At 39.0% G+C, this 18,035-nt stretch overlaps 1 protein-coding gene across 1 annotated transcript in view; it reads left to right on the forward strand.

Moving 5' to 3' along the window:
- Window positions 1-5,191: 5,191 nt before the first annotated feature.
- LOC135212003 (importin-7-like) overlaps window positions 5,192-18,035 on the forward strand; it is a 72,569-nt gene continuing 59,725 nt past the window's right edge. The window contains exons 1-2 of the mRNA XM_064245277.1: window positions 5,192-5,392; window positions 13,826-14,061. Of these exons, the coding sequence (XP_064101347.1) occupies window positions 5,309-5,392; window positions 13,826-14,061 (320 nt within the window). The 5' untranslated portion in view covers window positions 5,192-5,308. The remainder of the gene's footprint in view (window positions 5,393-13,825; window positions 14,062-18,035) is intronic.

Consider the following 18,035-nt stretch of genomic DNA (forward strand, 5'->3'; position numbering starts at 1 on the left):
CTGCAACTGGTAACTGTCAGAGTGGCGAGCCTTGATCTAGGGATAGATACATCGTGAGTAATGAACTGTGAAAAACAATACTACAGAATTACTCAAAACTATAAATAGCTTAGATTACTTTTGAAAGGAATAGTTACAGCGCACCGTTATATGGGAGTCAGACGCATTTGATAAACTATATAGATAGTACATAAGGATAAGGATAATGCAGTAAAAAATACATAAGGATAGGGATAATACAGTAAAGTAATTAAGATCACCACTATCCTCGTGAATAATGTCATTTTCAGTAAAGGACGAAAGAAAATTTAAAATGGCCGATATCCTACGAGTATCTAAATCTTTCATTAGAAGTTGTTTATTTACCCTTAATCATTGTTTATATCCATGTGTCTCTGTAGCATCAATATTTATACCTACAAGTGATGATAAATTGCCCTGGGTTTCGATAGTAAGTGTCTGCTTGTCGGCATAATGAACGCTCATTTATTAGAATATCATGAGAGAGAGAGAGAGAGAGAGAGCGAGAGAGAGATATAGAGAGATGAGAGAGAGAGCAAAGAAGCTAGAGAACAGGTCATGTTTACCACCAAATATTTGTCAAGCGGTATAACGATGTAGTAGATGCCGTGATCCCCAAAACAATAAACAGGCCTAGTGGCTAGTGGCAGTGGCCTACTTTAGTACGCGTGACGTCACTCCACAGGTGAGTCACCCCTGTTGTACCGGTGGCCATGGTAGTACCCGCGCAATATCTGATCGTACTTTTACACACCATCAGTTTACTGGTATGACATTTATCCATACTTCTCTCCTGGTATATCAGATCACCGATTATTTTCAAGTGAATTCAAGATTATAATGAATGATATAAACCATAGACTAATAAGAGGGAGCTTACGGGAGAGGTTAATAGACCCGTAAGCTCCCTGGAATTCTTGTTCCCCAGGGCAGTCTGGGCCAGACCAGCCAGACCCTCAAGGAACCAAGTTGATTTTATCGTTCAGCCTTAAAATCTTGATGGGTGATCTAACTGTTGTCCCACCCTTCAGTATGGCCAAGGAAACCGAATTGGTGTCCCGTAGCTTTTCCCAAAATTGTGTACAGATCTCTGGAACATACAGGTCTAACCTACAGTTGTTAGCTAATAGAAATCAGTTTATCAAATCTGCAAACAAGTGAGAATATTTTGCTAAAAGTTTGGCCTTGAGGTAGGAGCTGGTTACTACCGTAGAATTTTCACGCGACGAAACGAGAAAACAAACAAATAAGAAATGTCTCGGAATTAAGAAATTGTCTCACATAAGCCGAAGCCTATGAACGTATTTATTGAAGCCAAGAGGGTAAGGGAGGTGAAATGCTTTTACCTGCACTACCCTGTTATAGTTTTAGAGGCCCGGGTTGCCTCCAGGAGTTTGATCCATTTTGGTTAAAGCTTATAGTTTTCTAAGGTTTGCGTTTCCATGTAATTACTCCTGTTTTCTCTTGTTGTTTTTCAATAATTCTCCTTTTAATTCTGGTCATACCATTTCTGAGTTCTGTCCCAATTTGTTGTTTGCATGGTATACCAGTGGTTATTCAGCAACGGGGCCAACGGCTTTACGTGACTTCCGAACCACGTCGAGAGTGAACTTCTAACACCAGAAATTCACATCTCTCACTCGTCAATGGAATGGCCGAGAATCGAACCGCGACCACCGAGGTGAGAAGCAAACACCAAACCAACCATGCCACTGAGGCGCTTGTCCCAATTTGGCTCCTTCAGTTGGTATTCATCCTTACTCTGGCAACTATATAGAGTTAGACGAATTACTTTTTGGATAATTTCAGCTTATGTAAAAAATTAGCATATACATGTATATATATACATATATATATATATATATATATATATATATATATATATATATATATATATATATATATATATATATATATATATATATATATATTATATATATATATATGTGTGTGTGTGTGTGTGTGTGTGTGTGTGTGTGTGTGTGTGTGTGTTTATTATAGAATAAAGGCCCTTATTCAGTGTGCAGACAGGACGGGAATTGATAACGCTGTCTAATTGTAGAGTAGTTCGACACATGGCTAATGAGCCTTCTGCATCGATACAAGAAGCTGTTGATTTTTTGACTATTTTCTGCATCCGGAATTAATCCACTATTCAGCAATTACAGTATGAATGTGGCAATGAGTGTTGTACTACAATGTATCTGAGTCTGCACTTCCCTGCTTACTTCTGAAGCACAAAATTTTATTTCCTTCAAACAAGATGTTGAGTGCTTTCAGTAAACTTTATTTTATGATTGCGTTCTATCGGAGTTTATTACAATGGCCCCCGGTACTGAGTTCTCGCAAATGAATAAATCCATACGAACCAGCATGGCTGGCTCTCAGAAGCATGTGCAGTCCCGTCATTTTTGACAGAAGAAAACTATAAACACAGCGTTGACGTACTTCGGTCTTCGGACGAAGTGAACTGCTAGGCAAGTTAAAATTCTGTTGGCCTTGCTGCTAGGCAGCCTATATGACGCAGACGCACCACTTTTAAAAGGCTCATGGAGCCCATGGACAGATATTGTTCTATGCAGCGTCACGAGAGGCCATTTTTACAAACCTTTGCCGGTCCCCTTGGATTGTTTACAATTTTGCCTAGATACGATCATAGGCCTATACTTGCAGGAAGAGGATTCTCACATTGTTGCCCAAAACGATAGTTTTAACACACACACACACACACACACAACACACACACACATATATATATATATATATATATATATATATATATATATATATATATATATATATATATATATATATATATATATATGTATATATATATATATATATATATATAGTATATATATATATATATATATACGTATAATCAACGGAAACGCAGTAGTGATGCTCTCACTATACCCTATAACTCACAAAACAGTTCAGTATTAGTCATAAATTGTCCTAACTTGTAGTTTTTACTTATCACTTAATTTCAGAGATAAAATATCAGAGGTCTACTGGCTTATTTAATTTCATACATTTATCTGCAAAGTACATGGCTTACAATAAGGTAGCCGGGGATTTCTACTTATTAACACCGCAATATATAGATTTAAGATACACAGATATTCATACATTAAAAAACATTATATTTTAGTTTTTCTTTTTCCACATATAAGCTGTCAAACCTTCTACATAAAAACATCTGAGAGAGAGAGAGAGAGAGAGAGAGAGCAGTGTGTAACTAACGCATATTTGTACATACATGTGTGTACTTAAACCTATGTTAAAGACATGTAGACTGCAATGATGAATTAATGCTTTTGATACATAATTGCAACGCTGCATAAAGGCAACTGATACATTATAATAAGATAAGACTACGAAACAAAGTTAATTAAAACATGATAATTTGGCATCTTGAAGTCGACAAATGTAGGGCATACTGGGAAACTAAATATATGTTACAATATAAAAATTACAAATTTAGTATAAAAACAACGATAAGCAAATAAAAAGAATAGGTTAAGATACATCACAGATAGGTTAGGGTAATCACTACCTTCTACTGGCTAAGCTCATTATTTCAGAACTTATTTAGCATATGCTATATTATGCACGACAAGGGTTGTGTGACGTCACGCAAGCAGTGAATCACATCCCCGTTAGCGCAATGGCTTACTTGTTCTTTCTAGACTGGATTAATCTAATCCACTCGGCCAAGAAGAGGGATTTGAAGTTAAACTCACTTTAACTCCATGCATGTAAATGTTAATCCAGATATATCTCCCTAGAACTGAAATAGACCCATCCTCAACTTCCGTTGGCAAGGTTGAGTCTATTCGTGCTCTAGCAAATTGTATCTGAATAAGTGTGGTACTACATGTGAGTATGACCAGAAATAGATTTATTTTCTGCTTTGATATCTTATCCTGAGTTAGTTCGTATTTACCTAGTGGAGTTGTCCTTCATTTAGATTCAAAGATTTCCAGAGACCAACTTATCCAGAGAGTTTGGGGGAAATCTAGAAGTCATTGTAACTATTACATACACATAATCTGGTAAAAGTGACCAGGCTATATGTGTGTGCATATTTAGAAGTGTCCATACGAGTTTAATTTAGCAATGAACATGGAAGACATATCTCTCTCTCTTTCTCTCTCGTCTGACTGTCATACCCTGATTCATTTACTGAAAAATATCATTAGCAGACTGCACCGGCCCGATAACCACTTTGGCTTTTTATGTAATAACATCTGTTTTCTACTTAGAGACCAAAGGTTCACATAAATTTTATACCTGCACCTTATAACGATGACACGCTGCCCTTGAGTAATTGCCTGAGCTGGCACGAAGCCAATTTTGTCTACAATAACAACTCGCTCTCTCAGCTGTTTTGAGTAATAACCTTCTTCCAAACGACAGTCGAGTTATCATTTATGATGTCACACTTACGCGACAAGTTATGGAAGTATGGGGTTGGGGGATGTGTTCATTAGTCCACTATTGCTTAATATTCGTTAAAATCCTCCGAAAAAAATATATTGGTACTATGATTTAAGGGCAAACAACGTTTTGCTTTTTTTCTTTTATTTCCTTTTGTTTGTAATAAGTAATGAACTTTTGTTATATAAGAATCTCATTCTTCTGATTATGGATATTATGATAGAATCTTTCTTGTGTTAAGAATATTGGACATTTTTTGTGCAGGAAACCTTTATTTTCAGCTATTATGTACGATATTATTAAAAACAATTTTCCATATCAGCTTTCAAAGCAATGACAAATTTTCCCGCCAAATTATTTTGTTAACTTCATTCCAATTAAAAATATTTTGAAGACCAGATAGGTCGTTGTGAACACTAAATATACGTTGATATGACTTTTCATTTTCTAAATCGAAACATCTGATGACATTTCTCAGTGTCGAAAGAAAATCCACGATAAATTTTGGGTCTTTGCATTATCGAATGGACATGATGTATGGGCGAGACTTCTGAAATCATTAGAATTTAGTTTTTCGATAATCTATAACAAGGTTTCGGTAATCATAATATTTGTGTATTAGTTTAAAAGTATATTTTATCTGAGAGGAGATCAAATTAGGATAATTGTTCAATTTAAGTGACATAACAGAGCAGATGCTAGGAACATCGGTTCCAATACTTTCCACGCTGACAGACTTGCTCGCGCCATAACCTCCCCACCGGAGGACATCACGTGGGGAACCTTATTGCTGGGGGAAAAAACGAAGTGTTTCTCTGACTTGACAGTGGATAACCCTTGAAGAATGGATTCCAGGAAGATCATAGAGATCCTCAGGGGCACCATAGACCCCAATCTGCGCCAACAGGCCGAGGACGAGCTGGCAGAAGTGAGTGTAAATAAGACAGACCCGGTGGCTGGCTGCTCGTTGTTGTAATAGTGTCCGCCTCGAATCTCGTTACTACAAATACCACCCAAAACGGGCTTTTTCGAGTCGTGTTTTACCTTGGTTCCGGCATTTCGGCCATGGTTTCCAGGCGGGCACTGCCGACGAGTTGCCTGGACGATGCCTTGATAGCCATGAGCGTCATATTGCAACGGGATATTTGTTACTACGTTGATTTTTTAAGTAGGTTACAAAGGGCTGCTGCTGCCTCCTTCCTCGGCAACACGGGCCGCAAATGCAACACTGGACCCCAAACATTTGACTCCTTTCCTCGACACGGCCTTCTATCCCTTGTTAGCTGTGGATAAAACGCATGTGGACGGTTTATTATTAACCTGTTTAGTCATTGTGTCCTGAGGAATTTTTCCTTCTTTGGGGTTGGGGGGGATCGAACCTGGGGAACCGCGTGTTATAAATCGGAGGAGGTCTCTGGTGTCATTGAAACGTTTTAACTGGGTTTTATTATTTGCTCAAATATTAACAGCTTAAATCGTCACTTACTCGTTTTGAACTTGGCCACAGGGTCGCCTACCTTAGGTTTACCTTAGAGGTCTAGATAGGTAAGCTATTGGGCAAAATGATTCCAGTGGCTTTTATTGAGGTCCATTAGACTCTTCAATCATCAGGATATTTCACTTTTAGAGTTGAGCCTTCTTGTAGCTTACCATTGGATAAGCATGAGGCTAAGGTCGTAGGCATGTGGTTTGCATGTTTAATGTATTATTCGTAGGCTAGGCTAGATTGGCAAGGCTGGAAGCGTACTTGGTCTTCAGTAGGCTTAGTTCTTGTTCCTAAATAGCTAGCTAGTCTGTGGTAAGCCTGTAACAAGGCTTAAGGCATGTTACAAGAGACATTAGGTGAGCTTATTCCTGTTCAGTGGCGGCTCGTGGCTATGCAGTTAATATGAAGGACTCTAAAAAAGAAATTAAGTAACGGCACCCCCGTGAATGATCCACAAGCCGCCACTGTTCCTGTTGCTAGCCTTTAGCTTATTACTGTGCGTTGGTTATTGGTATTCTTCTTTTAGAATACTGTTGATCTAATTTATTTTACAAGAAATAGTTACCAACACCTATCAGCTATATATGTAATTTATATTTTTTTTATAGTTTATTTCAACTTATTCACTTAGGCCAATTGATACTTTTTAAGATTGCTGTGCCCAGAAAAATTGTAATTCTTTTCAGTAAGGACGTTTAGTTTTCTGCTAGTTTTTTCTTTTTGGGTGATTTTAATGAATTTGCCATGTTTTGTAGGACTTGCTTAGGATAGCCTAGTTAACCCTTAACATATATATCTCCCATTATCAAACTGTAATGATGAATTTTAATGGGTTTTTGAGCAATGGTAATAGTACAGTATAGGGAGGCATCCTAACCTGATTGGACTCTAGGTACCTAGTATTTGCCCTTGGGAGGCTTCTCTCCCTCCCCTGGATCCCCACCTAACTTGAACCAAACCACTGTAAAGTAGTATGAGGCAGTGGTTCATATGTTGGCACATCCTCCTTTTGAAACCATGAACTATATTCCTGCAGTATTTGCCAATTTTCTTAAAGAAATTGATAGATGTAAGGGTTAGGGAATAGTTTACTGTGAATTGCTGTTAAATTCTTGTCAGAAAAAATGAAAATCCACCAAAAACTTTTAGAAACTGTTTCAATGTGGGTTCTCAATTAGATGTCAGCATTGTGCATAATTTCTTTCGACATGTTAGGCTGCATAATGCAATCTGAAAAAAACCTTATGATGTATTTTAAAATAGTACAGAGTTTCTCTAGCTGTGGTAAAGGATCTAAACACAAATATTAAACAACTGTATTTTTATTAGCATCTAAACAATTGGTCATTTTTAATCATGTAACAGTGAAGTAATGTTCTTGGCAGAAAACAAACCTGAATCATAGACTTATCAAGTATGAGTGTTCAAGCCAACTTAATGCATCTTGTAAAATTCAAACCTTCACATTCAAGAATTCTGAAAATCTATGATACCACTGCTACTGAGGAAACTGAACTTGAAGGGGTTGACGACAGTAAATGAGCGTAGTGGCAATAACTTTAGTTTTTCTGGTTGGCTACTTTTTTAATGTGATTTAGGCAATTTGACAAATTTATTTTGAAAATAATGGCATAACACATTTCAGTAAACCCCCCCTTGTCCAACAATAATGGGTGTACCCAAGAAAACTGGGAGCCTTAGATATAAAAGTGATCTTGATGTAGGTTTATTAAGGAAAATTTCATTATTGTTAGTGGGTTAATCGGTCCATATGTTGAGTCATCAACCTATACTGCATGGTGCCCCCAGCTGTCAGTGTTTGGCAGCGAACTCTTAACTTCTTCCTTTAGACTCTTGAGCATCATTTCTACATTTTATCCCATTCCTATTTGGGGTCGATGTTCTTGACAGCTTTCCTCACCAGGCTTGGATCATTGTTGCTTTTTCCTTGGCTGTCTTTTAAGAAGAGCCAGCCACCTTTGCTTCATTCTTCCACTTGCTGTCCCCCCCAACACTGCAGTTTCTTTCCTGGACCTTCTTTGGTATTTCTACCAGTTTTGTAGTGCCCCATAATTCTTTCTAAATCCTTAACACTTTTGTCATTCTGTACATCCACCAGAGCCTTTCCATCTTAACTTGTGCTCTTTTGCCTGACAATTTTTCAGCTTCATATAATGATGCTGGTCTCTACTAAGATCCACTCTTCCTTTATTCTTTGGTCTTATATTGATTCTGCTGTCACACATGACCATTCTCCAATTTTTCCCCTGCTGCTTATATGCTGCGAGTTATTTCTTTCAAATTTAAAATTTCTGTCAACAGCTACTGTTCAACCAAGGTACTTATGTTTTTCTACTGTGTTCAACATTTTCCCTGCCTTAATAATCTTGGAGTCTTGATCTTCATTGAGCCTTAGATATTCACTCTGTTCTGCAGATCTTTAATCAACTGTTTTCCAGTGCCTTCCTCCACTGCTCTTAGTTTTGACTCCTTATTACTCCTCTGATGGTGCTGCATATCATGATGTCATCAGCAAACATAATGCAAGTGGGATTTGATCTTGAGAATGAGAATATTTTCAACCCACTTTCTTGGAAAAAACCTGTTCAAGTAAACAATATCTCAACAATATTTATTCTCCAAATTTTATTTCGCTTTTTCATTTTCCACAAGATAAGTGACAAGAAACTAGTAGTGGTGATTGTGATGTCAAAGAGTAGTGGTGAATATGCATTTTAAGGCAATGAAGAATGTTAGTGACGAAGATTAACCAAATGACAGAGGGTTGGTGGAGATGATGCGACAACATTGAGTTCTCTTCATCCCCATTATCTTTACTGAGAAATTAATTTTGATTTTGATAAAGAGTAGAATATTTTACACCACAGTGATTTGAGTGCATTTAGGATATGGTAATCATCATTGTTGAATAGACAGACGTGAAAACCTGAAAGAGAAGCTTGGCTCGAGTGATTTGCACAATCTTTGATTGGAAAGATTTAATTTGTAGTGCAAATAAAAAAACTTGACTAAATATGTTGGTACAAAACTAATGCTAACAACTCAATTCTTTGGGTGGAAGAATCAGCCAATGCTGCTCAAACCCATAGAGTAAAAAAAAATTTCTCATTGTAAATTCAGAATGGTGCGTGACCTCAGTAATACATATCTTATAATGAATTTTAAATCAGTACTATAACAATAATGTAATGAGTAAAAATTTTAATGAATTAGCCATAATTTTGAGATTTTTCTTATAATTGAGTAACTTATTGATACTTATAATTAAGTAACTTCTTGATACAGGATTTTTGACGTCTTATTAACCTTCATAACTTTCAAAGTATTGATTTTTTAAAACCATTACGTACTACATATTGCCCTATGTAGAATGTAAAAACTTTCTTTTGTAATGCACATATTTGCTAATATGTATGAAATATGAGGGATTAAAAATACTTCTTATAACAAAACTGTCTTAGGTCTGAGTTTACACATCAAGAATGGGAAGAACATCAGAGTGGTAATGTAAGTGAAGAGCAGAGAGCTTTCACACATTTAACACATTTAAAAGTGAATACTATACTTAGCGCAACAATTTGAATCACTTTCAAAGGTGAAGATGACCTGGTCACTATCATTTGAACATTTTCCTTACAGTATGTCATAATTTAGTTGTGGTGAATAGTTATACATTAATTGACCTCTTGAGTTGGCCTTCAAGATTGTGTGAGGATTGGAGGAAGGCAAAGCAATGTTAGAGAAGAGTTGGTAGAGACCAGCAGGAACAAGGGAAAGGAAGACAGCAACTGGTATTTGGTTGTCAAATAGATGTTAGAGAACCTGTAGCCAAGGTGTCTTACCTTGAAGTGTGAAGAGTTTCTTGGCAGTTACAGTAATATGTAAATTGGTTGTACTCTGTTACTAACTGCATTACATTGATGTTTAAAATTTTTAATAATGATGAATTCCTTAGTTATTTACAGTATTCATTGTCAGGTTTATAGACATCCATTGCTTTAGCTTTTTGACGGAAAAAACAACAACTAATCATTGACCAGCAGTATGCTGCACAAGTTACGAAATGTTGCTGTTGTGGTGCTTTGCTGTTTTATAATTCATTATTATTATAGTCCAGAATGAATAAATAAAAATCAAACTGCAAAGGTCGATTTCCACCATGCCTTCTGAAAGTTCCCATTTGCATATTTGGTTCTTACTCAAAATCTGATCCATTGTTGCCAGTCATTAGGTCCACAATTTTTAAGATTTTCATGAAAATATTTTTTTGTAGAAAATTTGCAACAAACTTAACCAAAAACACCAGCACCTTCGTTGGGGTAATGGAAACCGTAGGATGAGTGTAGAAAGCCTTGGTTTACATCTTGTATTTTTTCAAGTTTATCCCCTCTTGTCATAATACGATATATATATTTTTTTTTATCATTTCCATCATCTTTCCATGTTTAAAAACTGCTACTAAGAGGATGGTCAGGAGTGTCTTTTCATTAATTCTCTTGCATATCTCTGGATTGTTCTTTTTATTGTAGGAACATCAGTTTTGCTCTGATTTGTGACGTCACAGTTCTTTGTGCATGTCTATGTACAAGATCCCTTTTAAGATGGTTGTACATACTACTAATCGTGCAAGCTTTTGCCTGTGAACTCCATTGAGGGTCTTGATCTTATGCTTGGTATTGATCAGCTTGCTGATCATTTGCAAGTACTACATGTTACTCTTCCTCTGCAATACTCAGTGTATCAAGAAAGGAATAGGTATGGCTTAAGATTTTGTTTTAATTAATTTGGTTACTGTCTTCGGTGTACTATTTGTGAAATTTATTAGTTCTTAAATGTATGTACATTTTCATACAGCCTGTTTACACTGCTGTTAGATTTATGCACAGTATTTTTTGCTAACAACGTCCAAGCTCTTTAGTTTGTACAAATTGTTTTTTTTTTATATAATTAAAAGGCTTAATTAGTTTGTGTGCCCCTTTATAGTCTCATGCTAAATAAGTTAAAAGCTGTGGTTACTTCTTTTGTGTATGTTTTGATAGGAGTTGACAAGTTAACAGAAGTTCAGTAGTGAGAATACTGTAGAGACCTGGTCCTTGACTGTACTAGAAATAGGTAATTGGATCTCAATGTGAAATTTTGAGTAAATTTTGCATCTGAGCTCAAACAAAAACCTGGAATCTGACCCAAATGAATCATATAATTTTTGTAAACAAGTGTTTTGGTCAATCACCACTAGATGGCATTGTTCCCATGCTAATGAAAGGCTGATCTGCAGCTATTGTTTTGAGCAAGTAGTACACACTTGCACAGGTATTTCCATAGTTTTTGTGGCTTTCTATAGTGTACTATTTTGATTAAATCATTGGTCCAAAGACAGCCATTGCAGACAAGCAGAAGAGGAAGTGGTAAGAATCACAGTTGAACTTGCAAAGGTTGTTGAATATTATATATTATGAAAGAGGCATTTGTGCAACAATCAAATGATAGGCTAACCCTTGGGAAGTGTCCATACTTATGTCACAAGTAAACTACCATCACAACTATCGACACTGTAAACAAATCATCTGTAATAATGGTAAAAACTGTGTTATTCAAGTGAATTACTAGTGATACAACTTTTGATACTGTAGACAAAGCTACTGTAATTACAGTAATTATCATAATTAAATGTTAGGATGAGTGAGTTCTCTTTGTTGCAGGTGTACGATCTCTATCTGTACTAATTCTAAAAACCTCACTTTGTTACAGGTGTACAATCTATCTGTAATTCTAAAAACCTCACTTTGTTACAGGTGTACAGTCTCTATCTGTAATTCTTAAAACCAAAAAGCTCTGTAAACCTAAATATTTGAAATTACTTAAATTTCCAAATCTCTGCTAATTGAGTAATATATTTTCATAGAATTATGTACTAGGCTGGTAGAAGAGATGTAATTTGAAGATACCTTTTCTTGTAAATGAACATAGTTTTAAGAAGTGCACAATACTTGATTGTATGAGCGTTAAGTGTAGTTTCGCCAGTTCTGGACGTCAATTTTGCCTGCTCCGATATATACTATACTGTATATATATTTTCTTTTAGTTATGGCAAATGATGTTGGCAGTCGGCCGTTTCTGGATTTGGTTATGTTGGTACAGATAACTGATTAGCATTGAGGTCTGGGGATCTACTTTACGTAATTGGTTATATGCTGTTAATTCAGTATGAACTAGTTAGCTAGTTTTTTCTTTATGATAGTAGAATCACGAGGACAGTAAGGCAGGTGTTCATGTTCAGGAAGTGTTGTGAGATTGGTGTTCTGCTGCTATAATGTAGTCGCAGGTGTTATGTACTGGGCATGATTGTCATTCTTAATGGAAGTGGTTGCCCTTAGTGCATTCTCTATGGACTCTTGGCAGGGTCAGTATTATTAGGTAATTGAGTAAAAATAAAAATGTGCATTCTTTGAACTCTTGGGGGTGGTCAGTTTTATTGAGTATTTATTTAAATGAAAAAAAAATATACTTGAATACATTCTCTTTGGACCCCTAGGGAGGGTCAGTTGTATTTGATGTCTATTTGTTAAATTAGAATGATGCTATCGGCTAATGTCGCTTGCGAGTTCCGCTGCAGTGGGCAGGACCTGTCACCCACGCATTGCAACAGTCTCTTGCATGCGAATTTTTAAAAATTTTAGGATGCTGTGTGGGGCTATTCGTTAGCTTGATAAGTATGTTTATTAAACTTAATTTCATTAAAAGAATATAATTTTATTTGATGTTTATTTGAATTAAAAAAAAGGTAATTCTCTTTGGACCCATAGGAAGGGTCACTTTTACTAGATATTTATATAAATCAAAAGATAGGTCATTTAGGTGTTCCCCAGAAGAGTTTTCTTAATCGAGAGATTATCTTTGGTGTAACATCAAGGTAAAGTATATGGCAATTTAAATAGTGTCCTGCACTTAGTATCTTTCTGCAAGAAGGATTTTTGGAAATTTAATTTGTTTCTATAATTAATGTAGTGTACAGGTTTTAGAGTTCTTGTCTTACCACATTATGTTCATTGCATTTGGGATGAATGCCACATTAAAATGTTACTTGCAGTACAGTTAGCTCTTGCTTTATGATGGGGTTGCTCTCCATTATGACAACACATGAAAACAAAAATTAAAAGAAAAGCCATTACACAAAAAAGTTAGTACTATAACCCGACCACTGAGTTGATAACATCTCTCCTAGGGCTGACCTGAAGGATTAGATTTTTTATTTACATGGCTAGGAACCAATTGGTTACAACAGGATCTACACCTTATTGTGGGATCCGAACCACATTATATCGAGAAATGAATTTCTATCGCCAGAAATAAATTCCTCTGAATCCTTGTTGGCAGAGCGGGTTAATCGAACCCGGAACCTGAGATCAGTAGTCGAGCACGTAACTGACTCATCCAATGAGGAACTAGTCCCAGTATACAAAAATATAGGGTTAGGTTCCATGTGATTATAGTATAAGGTACCCAATCCAGGTTATTGTGCCAAAATTCTATCGAGCATAACATGGCGGGGAGAGGGATTTCTGGGCCCAGTGTGGAAGTTTTGGTCTCTTAAAAAGATGATCATCGTTAAAAAACATTTTCTTACAAACTGTTTTTTTTATTTTGTTCTTTCTGTTTGTTTATAGAATGCCTTAAGGCATTTAGTATGTATCATACATGGAAGTAAGAATTTTATCTTTGTAACAGGAAAATTCATAATCTTGAGCTTCTTTGGAAGGGGGTTGAGCCATGTTTTGTGTACATGTGATTTTTTAAAATCTTGTTTATCTTTACCATTGTAAGCAAATATTAAAGATTTATTGGTTTACTTTTCAGATAAAAAAGATCATTGGGTTCACCCCAGCTTTGCTTCAAGTGGTTATGATGGGGGACCTAGACATGCCAGTTCGTCAGGCTGGAGTTATCTACTTGAAGAATATGATAGCACAGTACTGGAAAGATGCAGAATACGAGACTGGGGAACCCATCCCTTTTCACATTCATGAACAGGATCGTGCCATGATAAGGGAGGCCATTGTAGATGCTGTTGTTCATGCACCTGATCTTGTAAGGTAAGTTATGTAAAAATTGCCATACTTTTGAGTGCTTATTAAACTTTAAAATCTTTCCTACTAATTAAAAGATTGTTCATATATTGCTTGGCTCCTGAGTGTGTATCCAGTTTCTATATTGCATTCACGAATCCATGTAAATATTCCATGTTATTTCACAGCCATGAACAACTGAACGAGAAACAATTTTTTTTTTTTCAAAGTACAATCGAATTGGATAACAACATCTTTTTGGCTTGTATTTTGATCATTGTATTATAGTACACTATTACCGTGGTTGTTATAAATGACGTTATGTAGAATAGGACTGAGATATCTTAATGTATATTAACTTTATTTGCTATAGATCAAAGATCAATATAGATTAAAGATCAATTGGGAAGTATACTGTTAAATTTAAACCTACTATGGGTTTCACAGACAGTGCAAGCACGATTTTGGCCAATAACTCTGTAACGAACACTCGTATCAGTACAAGATTTTGCTATAGTGTATTACGCCCAGTGCCGTAATTTATAAGAGTATCATGAACACTAATTGTAAAGAATAAAGACACTTGTCCCTGTACCATGAGGCAAAAACTCTATTAATAGTCAGAAATGGATACGAACACAACAGTATAATAAAAGCTCCGCCTTCACTCTCCCTCCACCTCCACAAATCCACCCCTTCCCCCTCCTTCCTTCCCACCTGCCCTCCCCCCACTCTCTCTCTCTCTCTCTCTCTCTCTCTCTCTCTCTCTCTCTCTCTCTCTCTCTCTACTCCTCTCTCCTCTCTCTCTCTCTCTCTCTCTCTCTCTCTCTCTCTCTCTCTCTTAGTGGTACTGTAAATGGTTATTAGAGTGAGAGATATCTGAATGTATGGTGAAGTACTAGAACGATAGACACTATGATTGATGGCAAGCGACTGTTATAGTACTTGTTTGGTTACCTTCTTTGCAATCCTCATTTGGTCTCAGGGGGCCATCAGCCATATACTTGTATTATGAAGGCGAAGAAGAGATAGCTATCTTGGAACACAACTGTCAGCATGGTTGCAGAAATGCGTTTTGTCACACAACTTTCCAACTTTTATAGCAAAGAGAAAGCAGTCAATTGCCTTCAGATTGGTTTAAATTGGTAACTGGTTGTAGTTATACTTTCTTCACCGTTGTAATACAAGTACGTATATGGCTGATGCCCCCCTGAGTCCAAATAAGGATTGCGAAGAAGTCGTTCTTCCTACTCCACCATACATTCAGATACCTCTCACTCTAATAACCATTTACAAAATCACTACCAGAGAGAGAGAGAAGGGTCAGGGGAGGGCAGTTGAGGAAATAAAGAACAGGGAAGGAAGAAGGAGGGTGGCGGTGGTGGTGGGGGGAGGAGATAGGCGGAGCTTTTTACTGTTGTGTTCGTATCCATTTCTGGCTAATGGAGTTTTTGCCTCTTTGTATAGGGACAAGTGCCTTTATTCTTTACAATTAGTGATTCATGGTAGTTATAGCTGAAGCTGAGAAAACTTTTCAAACTGCTAATGACCGTTATCGTGCATCGGCAACAAGGATAAAACTGCAGTAAACGTATGCCATCAAACACAACCGTAGATAAAATTGAGATGAAATAAGTTAAATCAAAACTACTGTGAACACATTTTACTGTTGGTTTCACGTCGATATAAGATAAATAATGTAAAGTTCGTATTACAATGATATAAAAGAAAATTGCGGATGAAATCACGGAAATTTTTTTACTTAATAAACATACCGCCTATGTAATCTGTTTATGAAAAAAAAATTAGTTCACTCACAACGAGACATGTTCAAGTTATATTTCCACCAGAAAACACATTTGTTCTGATATGAATACAAACCATCGGTCCTTTACAATAGGAAGGTAACTAGTGGCAGCTGGAACGGTTGTAAGCTTCGAACAAGGGAGTTCGGTAGTTAACTGCTTGTCCGACAGTGCGAGCACGCGCGACTGAGAGGTGAAGAACGACTTTGCTTTCGGCTGCCGACGGAGACAGACGCGTTGTTCGCTCTCTGCCCGCTTTCGTCGTACGCTTTGTATCTTCAAAATTGGTTTGCTTTGTGTGTGTTTGTTAAAATACTGTAAATACGTGTGCTTTGTATTTTATTATTTCATTATTACGCATTCTCGTAAGCGGGAGACATCCCCATGCCCCCCCCCATCAGCCGCAGAGTTTTTGCTTGGTGTGGAGGGCCGTAAGTGTGGGGCCTTCCGCTCTTTTCCAGAGGTTGATCCTCATGAATTATGTGCTGAGCCCTGCGTTGTGTGTAATATTGGTCAGAGGAGCAGTGGGTGCTCTATGAGGGTAGGTGGAAGCGTTGTAAGCCTGCCAGGGAGTCTTTAGGAAGGTTCTCCGGCGACGCCCTTGGTCACAGACACGTCGTCTTCCTTCCTGCCGCCATTCCAGCTCTCGCGTATGGCTCCTTCCCCTTCGGGGGGTTTCTTGTTCCTTCTCTCTGCCCGATCCGTCGAGCAGAGAGGAGGGGCCGGATACCCCGACATCCATTTGTACTCGGGGTCTTCTGTTTCATTTTGGGGGGGAGGGACTTGTCCCCACCCCCCCCCCCGTGCGAGGGGAACCCTCTACTATCTAACCCCCCCCCCCTTTTTTTTTTTTTTTTTTTTTTGTTTTTTTTTTTTTTTTTTTTTTAGCTTCCTCAGGTGCTCCTGCTGCGGGTGACGACCTTGGCCAGGTATGGTTCTCGCTGGGTCTCTAGGGCACACCGAGCATTCAGGGGCTGCTTTATCTTCTGGCTGGTGCTGTTCCGGTCACCCATGGAATGGTGACCACCGTCTCGACCCCAGGGTATGCCACCCCTCCCCACCTGGTCTACACACAACATGTGATATCGGTGACTCCTATGGCCGCTGTACAGACCCCAATCGCTGCTGTATCGAGGAGGGGCGTGCCTCCCCCTCCGGGTTCTTCGCCCTGCCAGCCCCTGACTTTTGGTGCCCGAAGAGTTCGCCCCTGGACTTGCCGCTGGTACCCAGGATGTCGCTGGCTGCTGCCCCGTCTCCTGCCGTACGTGCCGCTCTTGCTGTACCTGCCTTGCCTGAGCCAGTTTCTGCCGACGTCGTTCCAGCCCATGGTGTTGCTGCCCCAGTCACAGGTCCTTCCGGACAGGTGCAGCCGGGCCGTGTTGCTTCGGCAATAGCCCCGGCTCCAACTTGGATGGAGGACCCGACATCTGTCCTGAGGGAGCTGATGAAGAAGAAGAGGAAGGTGTCGTCATCGTCTTCGTCGTTGCCTGCTGCCGCCTCTTCCCCTTCGACTTCCAAGGCTTCCAAGCCGAGGAAGAAGACTGCCTCCTTCCCCCCTAAGAAGTCTCCTTCGGGAACTTCTAAGGGCCCGTCTCACTTCGGTGGGACGGGGGGGTTCTTCCGCTGGTCCTCCTGCTCCTTCGGAAGCGGGCCCCGTCTCTCCTTCCGCAAGGAAGAAGATGACGGGGACCAGAGGGGTACCGGCTAACACCAGTACTTCCTCGCCTGGTGCTAGAGGTCCTACCTTACCTTTACACCAGGTTCCGGCTCTGCCTCTCATTCACGAGAGGTATCGAGTGTACGGTCTCCTGCGGGCGACCGTACAGCCAAGGCTCAGGCTTCCGAGTTCGCTCGGTGCCAGGACCGAGGCACGGAGCGGAAGGCTGGCGAGAGTTGCTTAGGTGACTCGCCAGGCCAGCGATTGCTCTCGTAGCGAACCGCAGGCTGCCAGGGTTGCTGTGACGGTCCCAGACCGGCTACGGGCTGAGGCTGGGAAGAGATCCCCTCGATCGCAGGTACCAGCCCCGGCTGGTTCCAGCGGTTCGACGCGCTGTGGGAACAGGCACCGCTCCCAACGTGACAGTGGTCTCTGCAGGTCTCCTGACCGCCGCTTCCATCGGGACCAGACAGGTAGGGAGACCAGCAGCAGCTCCTCAGACGCACGGGACCGGGGCCGTTGTTCTCGGTCCAGCCGCG

Source organism: Macrobrachium nipponense, chromosome 40, assembly GCF_015104395.2.
Source record: "Macrobrachium nipponense isolate FS-2020 chromosome 40, ASM1510439v2, whole genome shotgun sequence".
Classification (NCBI taxonomy): Eukaryota; Metazoa; Arthropoda; class Malacostraca; order Decapoda; family Palaemonidae; genus Macrobrachium; species Macrobrachium nipponense.